Source organism: Medicago sativa, chromosome 2 (genome assembly GCF_051527215.1).
Source record: "Medicago sativa cultivar Bolivia chromosome 2, Bolivia_mono, whole genome shotgun sequence".
NCBI classification, from domain to species: domain Eukaryota; kingdom Viridiplantae; phylum Streptophyta; class Magnoliopsida; order Fabales; family Fabaceae; genus Medicago; species Medicago sativa.
The window spans coordinates 10,316,161-10,332,070 of NC_140750.1; the positions used below are offsets into that span (position 1 = coordinate 10,316,161).

Here is a 15,910-nt window from a genome sequence, read left to right on the forward strand (position 1 = left end):
TTACACTAGCTTGGAAACCCGTGCCAAGCACGGGCTAGAATTACGACTATTTTTTATATATAAAATCTAATTAAATAGAAAATTCATTATTTTATACACAATATATAAATAGAACGCATTGTTATCGTATTTTCGATTGCTTATATATACAAATATCAATGCGTATATAGTTATTTGGATTTTCGTATCGTTAAACAGGAATGATTTAACGGATGCAACGTCGAAATATTAGTATTTAATGCGGGAATATTTTACATGGATGGCTAAAATTTATTACGGAGACATGAGTCTTTTTTTTTTTTTTATGTTCTGCATATAACTGGGGGTGTTGGAGTCTCGAGGCCTACTGCTGTATATACAATTAATTGTCCCTACCCAACGGATCGTCTCTATCAGATTAGTTTCTTTCAAATTCCATGATTTCTATAGCGGATACCCTTATATATACAAAGTTAACATCGTGCATACACTTGATTCATCTTAATATCCAACACGAATTTGTAATTATTCAATCGTGTAACAAATAAGTATAACAAACAGCGACAAAAACACCAACTATCTATCGCATTTTTTAACTAAGCATATTATAAAAACACAACAGATAAGGCTTGAAAAAGGACTACAAAATTGTCATGTGCATGCACATAGACATAGGCGCTCCAAAGAACAAAGAAAAAAAAAAGACGGATATATAGCGGATTGTATAAAAAATGAAGCAGAGTATATAGTTGATAATATGGTCACTGAAAGAGTACGGCTTACATTAGAAAAAATGAGAATGATCAGAAGGATGCTGACATTATAAATAAAATTAAACTGAGTATGAGAATATTGAAGTTGCTCTACCAGATAATAGAAAAACCGAAATCTCAATAGATAAACACCTTAATGTATCAGACAAATTTTGGAGTCGGAGAGAAGGCATTGCACCTATTGCAATTGGTCAATGATATTTCAATGTCATAGAAATTCCATTAACGTCAGCCTGTGTACATCTGAATGATATCACCTCACCCAAAGCAGACAGCACCTGAAGGTACATGAGATCAAAATATTGTCAAAAAGGATCAAAAATATTACTCCATATAACATATTAGTCCCTATAACAAATTGATCACTCGGCCTGTTCTTTGCACAACAATAAATGTCATTGGATTTTATACAATGAAATAAGAAGTGTGATCTTAATTGTTAGGTTCCAGAATTGTAGTTTATCTACATGACCAATCCATTACTCTTTCTTTACGCAACTATTAGAATGGTCGCAAGTAGAAACAACCAATTCATATCCAAATAAAAAATATATATTACAACGAAGTTTAAAAGAGAAAAAAAAACTCATACCCACCTGCGTCATCAAGAACGACAGGTTAAACATTCCGAAAAACATCACGGTACACAACATTAGTGGTCTCAGTACACACGCGATTTTCTTCATCCAGTATAAGCATTTTCAATCCCTTTTTGGAAGTGACTCTTGACACAGCGACATACATCTGTCCATGAGTAAAAACCGGTTTGGAAAGATAGATTTCAACATGAGACAATGACTAACCCTGACTTTTATTTATTGTCATTGCAAAACACACAGCCAACAGGAACTGTCTCATAGTAAATTTGAAAGGCAGTTCAAGATCACCTGGAACTAAGTTCAGTATTGGAATAATTACTTTTTCACCATCATTTTTTTGGTAATAACAGTTACACCGATAAAGTTCTTCCCAAGATTGTCTACAATCAACCTAGTCACATTGCACAATTCAGTTGCTTGGTCAATGTTCCTCATCAACATAACTCGACATCCAACTTTAAATCTCAACTTGTGGTTTGGAATACCGGAAAACTTGATATTGTTTAAGAATTTGGTGGTAAACCATTCGCTTTGTACCTCATTATTCTCGTCTGATTTGCAAACCGCGAATCAGAACTGGTATATTCCTTTTTGTCTCCTGGAACCAATGATAGAAGAAATTTGTTTACGTGATCAACTGCGTCCAGCGTGGGAGCAAGTATCCCCCGTGCTTGGAAAAAAATCCAAGATCTTCATGTTTTGCGAAAAATTCGGATATACAAAATCAACCAGAGAACGCAACAAATTAGAGGAATCTTTTATCAACAACTCATCAGGAATGGGTACGTTAATTTATCCACTCTCGTTGGTGGATCCTATTCAATCTCCAATTGAAAGCATCCAATCGACAAACTTTCTTATCTCATCTTCCTCGACACGAACGATTGAAGCACGTAAACGCATATTTGTTGTAAGTGTCAGAACCTTATAGTGACTCCACACCTTTGATGAGTTGATGGATGAAGCAAGTATGTCTTTTATGCATCTTTTTCTTATCACTGGCAAAATTTGTCTGAAATCACCGTCCTAAACCACAGAAAGACCCCCAAATGGTTTGTCTGTATTATCGACACCATCATAAGACATTATATCGTGCATGGTTCGGTCAAACACCTCAAAACAATAACGATGCATTATCAAGTGTCAAACGCCCCAAATGGAAACCCGTGTCAAGCACGGGCTAGAATTTCGTCATATTTGAGGGGAAAAATGCTCTGATGTATCAAGTGTCGGTTAAAGTTCAATATTGAATAAAAAAGTGGAGGTTGAGCAACAAATAAATTAATAAAACTCATATTTTAGTCTTCAATTTTTCGATGAAGATGTGGTATTGTTCTCACTTGTGTGGTTTCTCTTTCTGTAATGTGTCGAATCACATCAATGTTGACTCCCTTATAAAGCCCAGAGGTGGTATCATATCCCGGTTCAACATTGTGGACGGCGGATGGAGTGCTTCTTGGTGGTCTATCACAGACACGGAGAGTCTCTTAATGGAGATATGTTAATCTGTCAATTATGAGTTAAAATTTGACATTGGATGCAAGAGTAGACGTTGAGAAACATATGAGGGAGATTATCCATATACATAATGCTTTAGGACTTTGGGTGAAGAAGTGATATCGATCTCACTTGTGTTGTTGCTCTTTGACTAATATGATGATACAACTCAATGTAGGTTCCATGGAAGTCGTAACATTATAATGATTTGTTTTGTTAGTTTTTGGGTGTCATTTGTTTAATTTTTATCTTAAATTTTAGTTTTAGGATGTCATTCGCTTTCAAGCAATTTTTTATTCAACCTCTATTATTTTAAATTCCTTCACTTTTGGTCTTTGGTATGATTTGACAATGGAAAAATGTAGATGTGTTCTGCTATGTTGACAAATTACATGTTTATTAGACATTTTAAATTGATGCGACATTTTTAATGAATCTATTATTTTGGTAGCATAATTACCCAGTAATTTCCAATTCCTTAAATAAATTCATAAAATTACCAACAATTGAATCTCTTAATTAAATTGTCATAGATAAAACACACTCTCTTTAGTTTTACTTCTTATCATTCCTCTCTTGTTCAAATTCCTTTTTCTTCTTTCTTTTTCTAATTTACTTTCTATCTCCACATTAAAGAAAGGAACAATGACACCCATCTATGAAATAGCCACCAACTCACATTTTTTTACCATGTTGTTCCTCTTATCTTATTTTGCTATCTCACCATATCATAGACACAAAGAATCTCACACTTAAGGGAGGGATGGTAATGTGTCATTTGTAAGTAAAACTTCTACATTGGATGCAAGAGTATATATTGAGCAACAAATAAGTTAAATGACAAATATACCTAATGTCTTAAGGTTTTGGATGAAGATGTGGTGTCAATCTCACTTATGGGGTTTCTCTTAGTCAAATGTGATGATCCAAGTCATTACAGGCTCCCTCGGAACTCCATACATTATGATAAATTGTTATCTTAGTTTTTGGATGTTCTTTGCTTAATTTTTTATATTAAATAAAAGTTTTTGGATGACGCTCACTTTCATGCAATTGCTTTTATTCAACCTATGTTCTTTCAAATACATCCACTTTTGAACTTTAATCTTGTTTATGGTAGTCTTGGTCCCAATCCCAAATAAAATAAAAGAAGGTTGTGTCAGCATCTACAACAAACATAAAAAAAAAAAATTGAATCTCTATAGACAACTCCACTTAGTGAGGATAAGACTTGGTTGTTGTTGGTTGTTATTGCACCTTCACTTTTAGTCTTTCGTGGAATCTAACAATGAAAAATACAAATGTTTTATGTTGAGTTGACAAAGAGACATTTTAAAATGATGTGGGACTTTTTTAATTGAATCTATTTTTTTGGTAAAAACTACTCATAAATCTCCAATTTCTTCAACTAACTCATAAAATTACCAATAACTCACTCTATTCCTAATACCTCCACAGACAAAATACAAACTTTTTTTTTCCTTATCATTTCTCTCATGTTCAAATTGCTTTTTCATATCCTTTCCTTTTCTAATTTCCTTTCTCTCTTTTCATTAAATATGGGAACATAAACCTACATAAACCACCATCAATCCACCTTTTTTATCATGTTGTGCCTATGTCACCAAATCACAAATGCATCAAGTCTCACACATAAGGGAAATATGTTAATGTGTCAATTTTGACTTAAAGTTCCATAGTTGATGCAAGAGTAGATGTTGACAAGCATATAAGTGAGATGACCAATAAAGTTTCATAATTGATGTATCAAGTCTCTTTTTGTATTTTTTCTCTTTTGTTAATGAAGTTTAGAGGTTAGCAGTCATCCTGCTACCTCTTTCTGCTAAAAAAAGAAAGATGACCAATATAAGAGTAGATGTTTAAGTTTTATATTAAATTTAAGGTTTAAGATTTTGTTCACTTTCATGCAATATTTTTAAATTAATCTCTAGTAATTTAAATCCCTTCACTTTTGGTTTTTGATGGATTTAATCACGGCTAAACTCTTATGTGATTTGTTGAGTTAACAAAATACGTGTTTATTAGACACTTTTAAATGTTGTGTTTTTTTTTTAATCGAGCCTCAATTTTTGGTAAGGTAAATGTTTATTCTTTAGTATGAACACCTGCGCCAAGCATAGTCTAGTATCATTTTCATTTGTGTGGTTGATCTTTGTTCAATGGATAAATGCACACCACTGTTGACTACCCCATAAGGTTCCTAGTGGTAGATCCCTGAAGTGGATAGTCTCATACTTGAGGGATAGAAGTTAATGTGTCAAGTCTGAGTTAAAGTTTCATATTGGAGGTAAGAGTGTATGTTGAGCGACACATAAGTGATGTGATCTATATACCTAATGTCTTAAGGTTTAGGATGATGATATGGTGTCAAACTCACTTAAGTGGGTTTTCTTAGTCTAATGTAATGATCAAATTCAATGTAGCATCCCTTGAAAGTCTCAGCATTACGATGAACTGTATTTTATTTTTGGATGTCATTTGTTTATTTTATTTTTTAATTTAGTTTTTTGATGTCTTCCTCTTTCATGTGATTTTTTTTTTATTCAACCTCTATTATTTCAAATTCATTCAATTTTTGTCTTTGGTGGCAAATGAGAGTGGAAAATTGCAGACGTGTTATGCTGAGTTGACAAAATATATACTTATTAGACATTAAAAATAATGTGAGGTTTTTTAATTAGATCTAATTTTTTGGTAAAATAATTACCTAAAAATCTCGTACTCCTTCGACAGACCTATAAGATTATTGGCAACTCACATTATTCCCTATACTCTTACAAACAAAACACACAATACTTATTTTATTTCCCTTATCTTCTCTCATGTTTAAATTATTTTTTCATATCTGTTTATTTTCATTTAATTTGAAAAGAATGAACATAAACCTCCCTCCTTCAAACCACCACCAGACCACCTTTTTGAACATGCTCCATTTGATCGCCTTAATTTTAGCTTTTGAATGTCATTGATTTTGATGCTATTTTTTTATTCAACCTATATTATTTCAAATTTCTTCACTATTAATATGTAGTGGGATCTGACAATGGCAAAATGTAGTTGTGTTGTGCTAAATTCACAAATACATGTTTATAAGACATTTTAGGTGAAATGTGGTATTAATCTCACTTGTGTGATTGCTCTTAGCCTAATATGATGATCGAGGCTCCCCATGAAGCCCCAACATTATGACTTCTTAGTGAGATTGTATATCATTTGTTTAATTCATTTATCTTAAAATCAAGTCTTTCAATGCAACCAAAAAAAAAAAAAATCAAGTCTTTCAATGTCATTCATTTTTATGCTATTTTTTCTATTTAACCTCCATTAGTTCAAATTCTTTCACATTTTGTCTTTGGTGAATGTGAAAATGGAAAGAGGCATATATATGATGTTGATTTGACGAAATACATGCTCATTAGATATTTCAAAATGATGTCGCATTTTCTAAATGAGTCTAATTTTTTTGTTAAAATAATTACTCGTAAATCTCCAGCTTATTTGCCAAACTCATAAAATTACCAGCAACTCACGTTATTTTCTATACCCTTAAGAACATATCACACACTTCTTTTTTTTCATTTATCATTTTTCTTAGGTGTAAATTCATTTGTCATTTTGTTATATTTTCTAAGTTTATTTCCCTCTTCTCATGAAAGAAAGGAACGAAAATCTTCTTGCATGAAAACACAACTAACCCATCTTTTTTAGCATGTTGTGTCTCTGTCTGATCTTATTTGTTTATATCTTTATAGCACAAACATAAAGAGTCTCACACTGAAGGGAAAGATGTTGACGTGTCATCAAGTATGAGTTAAAGTTCAACATTAAATTCAAAAGTATATTTTGAGCAACATATAAGTGAGGAGACCAATATAACTAATGTCTTGTATGGTTTTGGTAGAAATAAATTCATTGTGGTTTTTAATTTTATTTAAATAACGACATTAAATGTTAAACCTCAAAAATCATTACGGCGCAAAGATCATTAAGGTGTTATTCCATTTATATTTTTTTTTTTATAAAATTAACCATAAATTTTTTTTTTTTTGTATTATAAAAGACTTTTATGTGCACTATGCTACTAAAAGGGAATTGAATTATCTCCATTGAAAATTTTCTCAATTTTTATCCATTTCCAATCTACACTGGAGAAAATTTGAGAGAATTTTCAATGTAGAGAATTCAAATCCTACTAAAAGACACGATGTACTTTGATTTTTTTTTAAGACAATTTTTTAGGAAAAAAAAAACTAAAATTGGAATTTGAAAAATTAATGGTTTTATTGCTTAAATTTAATTTTGGGTATCATTCAACTCTTCCTTATACTCTTGTTGTTATTACATTTCTATAATCATATGACTTTTCTATGTTCTTGAGTAATCTTTTTTCTTTTAGAATATCAAAATTAAGGCTTTCATTTTGGATAAAAAAAATTGAGGCTTTGCAATGACCAATATTGAAATTTAAATTTTTAAATTTAAACAATACATTTTCTTTTAAGATAAAAAATGTAGATGAGTTTGATTCTCAATTGCTCACCGGGATCATAACATGTCTCATGATTCAAAGAGCGTTTATACAAATACTTGAAAATTATCTATCAAAGAGGATACTCCAAAATGTCAGATGAGTGTTACATTTGTTTTTGACAATTGTGCTACATTTTTTTAAAGTGATGAGTACTACTCTTAAATTGATTAATTTTGATTTATTTTACGATCATGTTAATAATTAGTTTTTAATTTAGTTCCTGATATATCAAAATCAATTTATTCTACATTACTTATTTTTATGAGTTTAATCAATATTGATAGCAATACAATTTGTTGTTTATCATATGTTTTAATATACTTTTAAGGTTGATTTCGTGGTTGCTGGGTCAGGTTTATATACTCTCAGCTTTTATACTTGCTTTTATTTAATATATTTTCTTTGCTTAAAAAAAAGATAATAATACAATTACATCATTAATACAAATTTCCTTCTCTAAAAAAAATAGTGCACAATAATGAAAAGATATATATTAATAAATGTAAATCAATCAATATCAAAATAATTTAATACCCTAATAAACAGTAATTACAATTATTTACTCTAATATAGTTAAGGCAGGGTAGTCAACGTAGTAAATAAGTTTTATTCTGATCATGAATTTAAGTGCAAGAATCAATTGTCATATTAATGTGTGATCAATTACAATAGTAGTATTGTCTATCGTCTTGTTCCTGCCCTTGCTAGATACATCCTTAAGACAATTTCCTAAAAATATAGAATATTGATTCAATTTATAACGTCATCACCTATTATAATTATAATTGACATCTATCTTACAACTGAAATGGTAGTATAGCTACTATCATAATTATCTTTTTCAATGCCAAATAAAAAGTTCCAATTAAAAGAATAAAGAAGCACGTTTGTCTTTTGTTCTCTTTGGATCTCGACTATACTTTTTTTTTCTTTCCATAATTCAATCTTCATGAATATTGTCTATTCATGAATAATTTCTGCAAGTTAAAAAGTCAAAACAAACAAAAAAGTTATAAAATATTCAACAACACAACTTTATACCGAAGAAGAAAAACTACATTGTATTTATTAAAAAAAGAAAAACATAATCAGAAAAGACTTTCAATAATATGAATTACCGAAACTCGTGTTTCTCTTATATATATCAAAGAAATCAAATAAGTTGTTACAATACATGGGTCATGTACATTAATAAGAGAAATATGTAAAAAAATTGACATTGTAACAAAGAGAGAAAATAGAGGTTCATAGAAGACTTTCAATAATATGAATTGTGAATAGAGAGTGGTGTGAAAAATGTGAGAGTCAAAACGGATATTTATAGCCAAAGACATAAAGTAACCAAAATAATCAAGTGCTTGATTCATGCATACCGTAACGGAAAAAAAATTGTACATTAATATTCATCAATTGGTGCATTTGATCTTAGAAACAAAATCGTAGTAATTCAAACCAAATGATTTTATTTTATTGATAACTTTTTTTTTGACAATTTTATTTTATTGGTAACCATATATTTGACATCTACGTACGCACACTATTTTTTGACCAAATACATTTTTATTTAATTTTAATGTGTAACAAAAAAAAACTAAAAATGTGTATAAACATATTATGTATCATATCATTCCTTTCATGCTGCATAAACTATGAAAGGCGTTACAAAAATTTAGAGAGTTGTCTCTTCGTATTTAAAAAGAATTGTTGTAATAAAAAAACGAAAAATAAAGGAAACGAAAACAAATAAAATTATAAACATATGAGAGAGAGAGAGAGAGAGAGAGAGAGAGAGAGAGAGAGAGAGAGAGAGAGAGAGAGAGAGAAGGTGTGTGTCACAATGAAGATAGAGAGAAAGGATGTGTGCTACGATGAAGATGAAAATGATGACAGACATATTGACTATATAGAGGGGGAAAAAACCTAAGTAAAAGTTAAAAAGATGACATGTATGCTTAAATTTGATTGGTTGGTAATTTTAATCATGAATCATGATTGGCTGATAATTTAAACCATGAATCATGATCAATTTTTATTGGTTGATAATACAAAACATATTCATGATAAGGCTATTAAAATGTTTATAATTTTCATTTTGCTTTTTAATAAATTAATTGAAATAAATTAAATTTGTGTGAATGATGCAAATGACATAAAAAGAATGTGAGTAAATATATGGTGATTTGAATCTTTGATCAAGTAATTAATGAGATGAAGCAAGAAAGAGTGCCAAGTGTACTTTTCAAAAAAAAATAAGGCAAATATATATAATAGAGATTATCCATGTATAAATGCATTTCCTCAAGTACTTTATGTATGGTTCTTAACTTAACTGCTTATGATTTCCACAAATTTGTAACTTTTTCAAAGTTTGTGGTAATCACAAAAGTGTATTTTAAATTAATAATCATGAGAAAAACATTTAAAGAAATGCATCAAATTTTTGTCCTTAAATTCATGTTACCTCTTGTGAAGGGAGAAATCTCTGTAAAACAAGGAGTAAAAAAGAGTTACTATTAAATGTCTTTCGATGCCATATTTTGTTGGATTGACAAAAACTTGAGACATTATACGTTTTACCTTGCCACATAGGTGATTTTGTTAGGTATAATAAAGATATGTTAATCTTTGCAGTTTTTGAAGTAAGATTATAATAATTTCTTAAATAGTAGTACAGTAAGTGATTGTATAAGGTACTTCAATTCTGATCAAAGATTATGAATTAATGTAGTATGTTTGTTATAATATAAAATAAATTGTGTCACAAGCATGTAATAATCACAATATTATTTTCTATTCAGCTAAAAAAGGTAATAATTGTGAAAATTAAATACAAACCACTTGACAGAATTAAAAGATTCCAGGATTTCTTAAATACAGTTGCTTGCTAAAGAAGGTATGTCCAATTCATTTTAATCACTTCAGCTCTTTGAATAAGATGGAAAAGTACAGTCCTCATTTAGGCAGGAAGGGTTAATTGGGACTCACAAATTACACCCTAAACCATTTTGATTAAATAAAATACATGATTCATGCACATAAGGTTCTGCCTCTTCGTCTTCATTTTGTGTTTGTTGTTAACCCTTTCAACCAATGTTCTGGCCAACACTAAATCCACAAGTGGAATCAGCTCATATACATCACTTCCTTTTAATGTATCTGAATCAATCACAAACCATAATCTAATTTGGATTGCTGGAGCCTAAAATCATCTCCATATATCGATCCCTGTCGCTCAAAAACTTCGTTGAGTTGTAATCTTCTGCAGCATATAGTTCTTCTGAGTACGTCCTATGAAGTTTTGACTTCTGCCTCTCTTTCAACATTCTCAAACTCTCTTCTTCACCTCTTAGTATCTGTAAGACCTGCATTCATTCAAGAAAAAGTATATGTCCTATATCAGTAAGATCGTCAACAATGTAATTAATCAATTTTGCTTCTATGATCCCTTTAGGTATTTTTGTAAGAATTTAATATTGTAGTAAGGTGTCTGCTGGAGTCTACTAAGTGTATGTTTGGAAACACGGTAGCTCTCCTTTTAAAAGTGTAGCTTTTTTCATGATAGAAAATGATTTCCAAACAGACACCAAGTTTTTCTTTCTAGCCAAATATTAGAATTAATTTTGTCTTAGGCCGAACATGATTTAGTAGAAATATAAGGGTTTGATTTCTACAAGTCAAACTTTTTTTGCCTGCAAACCTCAATTCGATTAGAACCGATGGAAAAGTAGCTTTTGCATTCAGAGTCGGCCCAACACTTATTGAGAGGCTTAAAGCGAACTCAAAAGAGCGGTCTTGACAAAAAATTGAGATCGTTTTAATTTTCATAATACTTTTACCAACTTGGACCTTGGGTAGACCTTGTTTGTTTCAGATTGAAAAGTTTACACTAAATTTTACAACAAATAAGTAATATCCAAAGGTAATCATTTCACTTCAAACTCAATTGTAATGAAATCAGTTTATAAAAATCTATTCCATTTAAAATACCCCCACTCACATTAGTCATACATGAAGTTTAGTAAGTTAGAATAGATATGGTAAAAATTAGTTTTAGTTATAAAGATACTTGGATAAGCAAACATGCAATATCAAACTCTTTTTCTTTAGTTAAAAAAGAGATATTAGCTTGTCCAATCATCTTTCATACTCTAGCAATCTAGTTCAATAACTACTGGATTAAACTAAAATATCTCATGTATAGAAGGACATGCCTGACTCATATGCGGTCGCTGTATTGAGGACTGATCTATACACATCGAAGCACTTAATATTACAAGTTTCATCTGTTCTGCATCATAAGCATCACCCAAAACTGGATCAACTAGCTCTTTGATGTTATTACTAGTTAGCAAAGGTTTTGCCTGCCACGTTTATTTTTCATAGAGTGTATAAGAATTAACCTTTTCAACATCAAGATGATCAATAAACAGAATGCAGTAGCAGACACTTACCCACATCACCAGACTTTTTTGTGAACTATCCAATGCTTGTCTCCCAGTAATGAGCTCCAATAATAGTACACCATAAGCATATACATCAGTTTTTTCATCTACTATACCATGCATGAAGAATTCAGGAGGAAGATAGCTGTTGTGACATTCACCAGAAGAAAAAATTGTTATAAGTTAAAGAAGAGGTGAAAAGAAAAATATTGTAATTACTGAAAATGTGAAGAACTTGTGAAGCTGCTAAATGATACAAACCCAAATGTGCCTTCCACTTTGGAAACAGTATGGTGAGTCCATTGATCAGGTAACCACTTTGCAAGCCCAAAATCAGATATCTGGTTTAAGATAGCAGTTAAAAGTGTTAGAAGAAACTTCGATGAAACAAAAGTGCATCTTTGGATTGACAGTGAGTTTGACATAATCAGGTGTCATTTGTGATTTTGGCAAACGTTCTCGACAAAATCATGTTACACTGATTTTGTTAAACGCACAAATTGTTGTTGATTTAGAATATAAGAATTATAATATTTGCTGAAAAATGCATGTTCAGATTTGTGTGGCATAATTAAGAGGCACCTGAGGCTCAAAGTCCTCTGAGAGAAGTATGTTAGAAGCTTTGATATCTTTGTGAATAATCCTTCTTTGACATCCCTCGTGCAGATAGCGAAGACCCTCAGCAGTCCCCAAAGTAATCTTAAATCTAAGGCTCCAATTCAGTTTCTCTCTAGGTCCTGAAATCCAGAAAAGGAAAGAAATCAACCTTAATTAAGTGACTATCATATAAGATTGTATAGGTTATATCTATAACAAAAGATAAAATAAAGTCAGACTATTTTCATACAAGTTATAAGTTGTTTTCATAAGCTATCTTGGAGAGTTTATAGAAATAAGATGAAAACAATTTAATCATGAATGAGAAGTTTCTATAAGCTCTCTCAAACAATCCAGTAAGTGTTTATGCCAGTATATAAGTTCAAATAAGTTAATTCGAACAGACTCTTGGACTTGCATGGAAATGCAAATTTTGAAACATACCATAGAGTAAGGATGACAAGCTTCCATGAGGAGACAATTGAAGAACAAGAAACATTCCACCTTCAACACCATATCCAATCAATCTAGCAATATTGGGGTGATCTACATGCACTATAATGCCAAGCTCAGACAAAAAATCTGCTGTCATTTCTTCTTGGGAACCTCTTGTCAACCTTTTAATGGCAACAAAGTTTCCATCTTCCAGTTTTCCTAAGTAAACCTCAGCATAGCCTCCCTCCCCAATCAAATTATCTTCAAAAATAAACACATAAGTGATTGAATGTAAGCAAACTTATCGGTGCCTGACACTAACACGTGTCAGGCAATGAACACATATTCAATCTAAAGTGTCGATGTGACATAGCTAACAAGAATGATGTCAACATGAAAAGAAAACAAAGGTGTGTCTTTTACATTGTCATACCTTGGCTAAAGTCATTGGTTGCAGCTTGGATTTCTGCGAGAGTGAAATTTTTCCATGAAGATTTGAAGCACATAAACTCAGAATCAAAAGAAGACTGAAGAGCTGGAGAATTGAGAGATGGAATGAAATCCTCCCGAATTCTTTTGCTTTTTCTTCTAGTAAGTTTTGGAACATTTTTCAGTGGATGAAGGTGATGAAATGGCATTTGTGATCCCTTTTTGATTAATTTAAAGAAACCACGCCACTGTCTTGTACCTCCCTCAGAATCAGAAGTGCTTGCCCTTGAACTTGGTGTATCGGATTCTTCACTTCTAGGTGAATACTCGGATAGGTCTCCGTCTTCAATCTCCAAAACTGACAAGTCTAATAGCATATATGGTACATTCATTCAAGCATTAGTACACCAAATAAATAATTGAACTGTTATCTTATTGAATTAGCGACGGAAATTTGAGACGGAAAAAAAATGAAATCCGTCTCTAATTTGGTCGGTAATTTAACCTTTTTTTAGTAGAGATGGAATTAAAGAGAAAAGATAAAAGGATTGAAATTAATTTATTACCAATATTAGAAAAAGAATCAGAAAATCCAGGTCGTTGTCGTCTGCCTCTACTGCCTCTTAATAAATTGGTACTCTCCTTTTTTTCTAAATTTTTTCTGTCTGACTTGTGAACGTCATTTCTGCCAATATATCAATCTCCATTGTCAGCACACACTAAAGAATTAATGTGACACAATGTACATTGTCAAAATTTCCAATAAAATGACCCAGCATAATAATAGTAATTAATAACATAGGAACAAGATAGGCCAAAAGTTTGGTATTACGGTGGGGTTGTTGAAATCACGTTGAGACACCATGATTTTGCAAACGCTAAACCCGGCAAACCTACGTGATATCAAACATGTAAAACGTCATTTATGTTGGAATACATTCATCTAAATATAAAAGTGAGTAAGCAATAAATTCAAGATTGAAAATCAATTGTAGAGTCAAAAACTCCAAATTCTAGCTCTAAATTCTACTCGAGAGGATATAAACGTGTCAAAATCAATTCTATGAATCTCGAAATGATTTTATATTTTTCAAAAGTGGAACCGAAACCAAACGTACACAAAGACATGTCCGAAACAAAATATATCAACACAAGTACACAACATCAATCAATACACATGTATAAAAAATGGTACATTAAGCAAAAAAAAGTCAATTTACTTGCATGTAAAATCAATATAGATCATTATTAAGGAAACATTACCATATTGATTAATGAATGAGATGGAAATAACGTTGCACGCATGCATGCACGTATAAAGAAATGAACACCAAATGTTATAAGAAAAGGTGGTATTACCTCGAGAAAGAAGGTTGTGGTGGTTCTCGTTGTTCATCGCTCATGATGGCGATGGAAAAATGTAGGAGGAGACACCGAGAACCAAGAAGAACGGAAATGACGCGCACGGATAGAGTCAGAAAGAGAGATGGAAGAAAGACATGAAAATGAAAGAAGTGGTTGGCATCATTTCTCTGTTCCTACGTTCTTCTAACTTCTTACTACACACCCGATTTTTTATCCTCAAATTTCGTTCAACTTTACAGGAATATGCTCATTGATTTTGTATATATTCCTATTACATATATTTTCTCAACAAAAAAAAATATAATAAAAACTTCATTTTTTCTTTATACTTACGATGATGATATATTAAATGAAATAGTAGAAATTAAAGTAGTGTAAAAATAGTAAAATTTAATTTGTTTTTCTGTATGAATTCAATTTACTTGTCCTTATATAAACAGAATCATTTCTTGTCAAGAATTAAAGGACAATTTCTTTTCCCACCCTTTGCACCTAGTTCGAATTATGAAATCCATAAAGAAAAAAAAATATAGGGTGTTGGAGGGTGTTTTGTTTCAAATTATATAATATGAAATGTTATAGGGCATGCAAAAAGCTATTATGGTGGGATAAAAAATTGTCAAATTAAAGTTGACTTCGTGGGTATAATAACTTAGTTTCATGAAGCTAAGTTGGTCCATGAACTCAATTTTTACGAAAATATCAAAGTTTATTTTTGATCCATTGAGCTTAGGAGTTTCAGAGACTGGACTAAGACTCAATCCATCATGATCCATATTGAAGGTCAAAGCCTCATATCTCATAGAAACCTACATATCTATCAATTTTTCATTGACTCTAATTTCAAAATTTCTGCTCTTCTCCCTGCATTTTTCGCTCGCGCCCAACATGATTTCCTGTTATACCCCTGCGTGAGTTAAGTCACGCACGCACCTTATAAGCTCTGCGTGACTTAAGTCACGCACCACTGGGATGTGCCCGAGTTAACTCACGCACGTTGGCCGGTAGTTAGAGGTGAAGAACAAACGTTTTTTGGTCTTTGGTTAGTTTTTCAACATTCAATCTACACGTTTTTTAATCAATTTTACATGTTTTTTTGACCACATTAATGATATTTATAACCTATACTACTATTCCCATCTATAAATACCCTTCATACTTCCCTATTTCCTCACATCATATCACTTTCCCTCCCTCCTCACTCTCTCCCTCTATTTCTCTTCTTTTTTTTTCCAATAGTCT

The 15,910-nt window shown here is 31.4% G+C and overlaps 1 protein-coding gene across 2 annotated transcripts; it reads right to left on the minus strand.

Annotated features, from left to right (window-relative positions):
- Positions 1-10,238: 10,238 nt before the first annotated feature.
- LOC146944405 (Protein kinase superfamily protein) lies at positions 10,239-14,821 on the minus strand. 2 transcript variants are annotated; one of them, XM_085742769.1, is made up of 10 exons: positions 14,663-14,821; positions 14,136-14,196; positions 13,870-13,988; positions 13,308-13,670; positions 12,884-13,135; positions 12,425-12,579; positions 12,104-12,183; positions 11,852-11,987; positions 11,612-11,761; positions 10,239-10,762 (listed from the first exon to the last, which is right to left on the minus strand). In XM_085742769.1, the coding sequence occupies exons 1-10, from the start codon at positions 14,697-14,699 to the stop codon at positions 10,580-10,582; spliced, it is 1,536 nt and encodes a 511-aa protein (XP_085598895.1). In that variant the 5' UTR covers positions 14,700-14,821; the 3' UTR covers positions 10,239-10,579. The 2 variants fall into 2 exon arrangements, with proteins under 2 accessions (XP_085598895.1, XP_085598896.1); XM_085742770.1 differs by lacking the exon at positions 14,136-14,196 and having other exon boundaries at positions 14,663-14,817.
- Positions 14,822-15,910: the final 1,089 nt, after the last annotated feature.

Excerpts from the sequence above, each read along its gene's own strand:
- LOC146944405 (XM_085742769.1), bottom strand. The coding sequence starts at position 14,699 with ATGAACAACGAGAACCACCACAACCTTCTTTCTCGAG. Across the intron at positions 11,988-12,103 it reads AAAGTGGAAGGCACATTTGG|CTATCTTCCTCCTGAATTCT; the intron begins GTTTGTATCATT and ends ATGTCACAACAG. Across the intron at positions 11,762-11,851 it reads AAAAAAGTCTGGTGATGTGG|GCAAAACCTTTGCTAACTAG; the intron begins GTAAGTGTCTGC and ends TAAACGTGGCAG.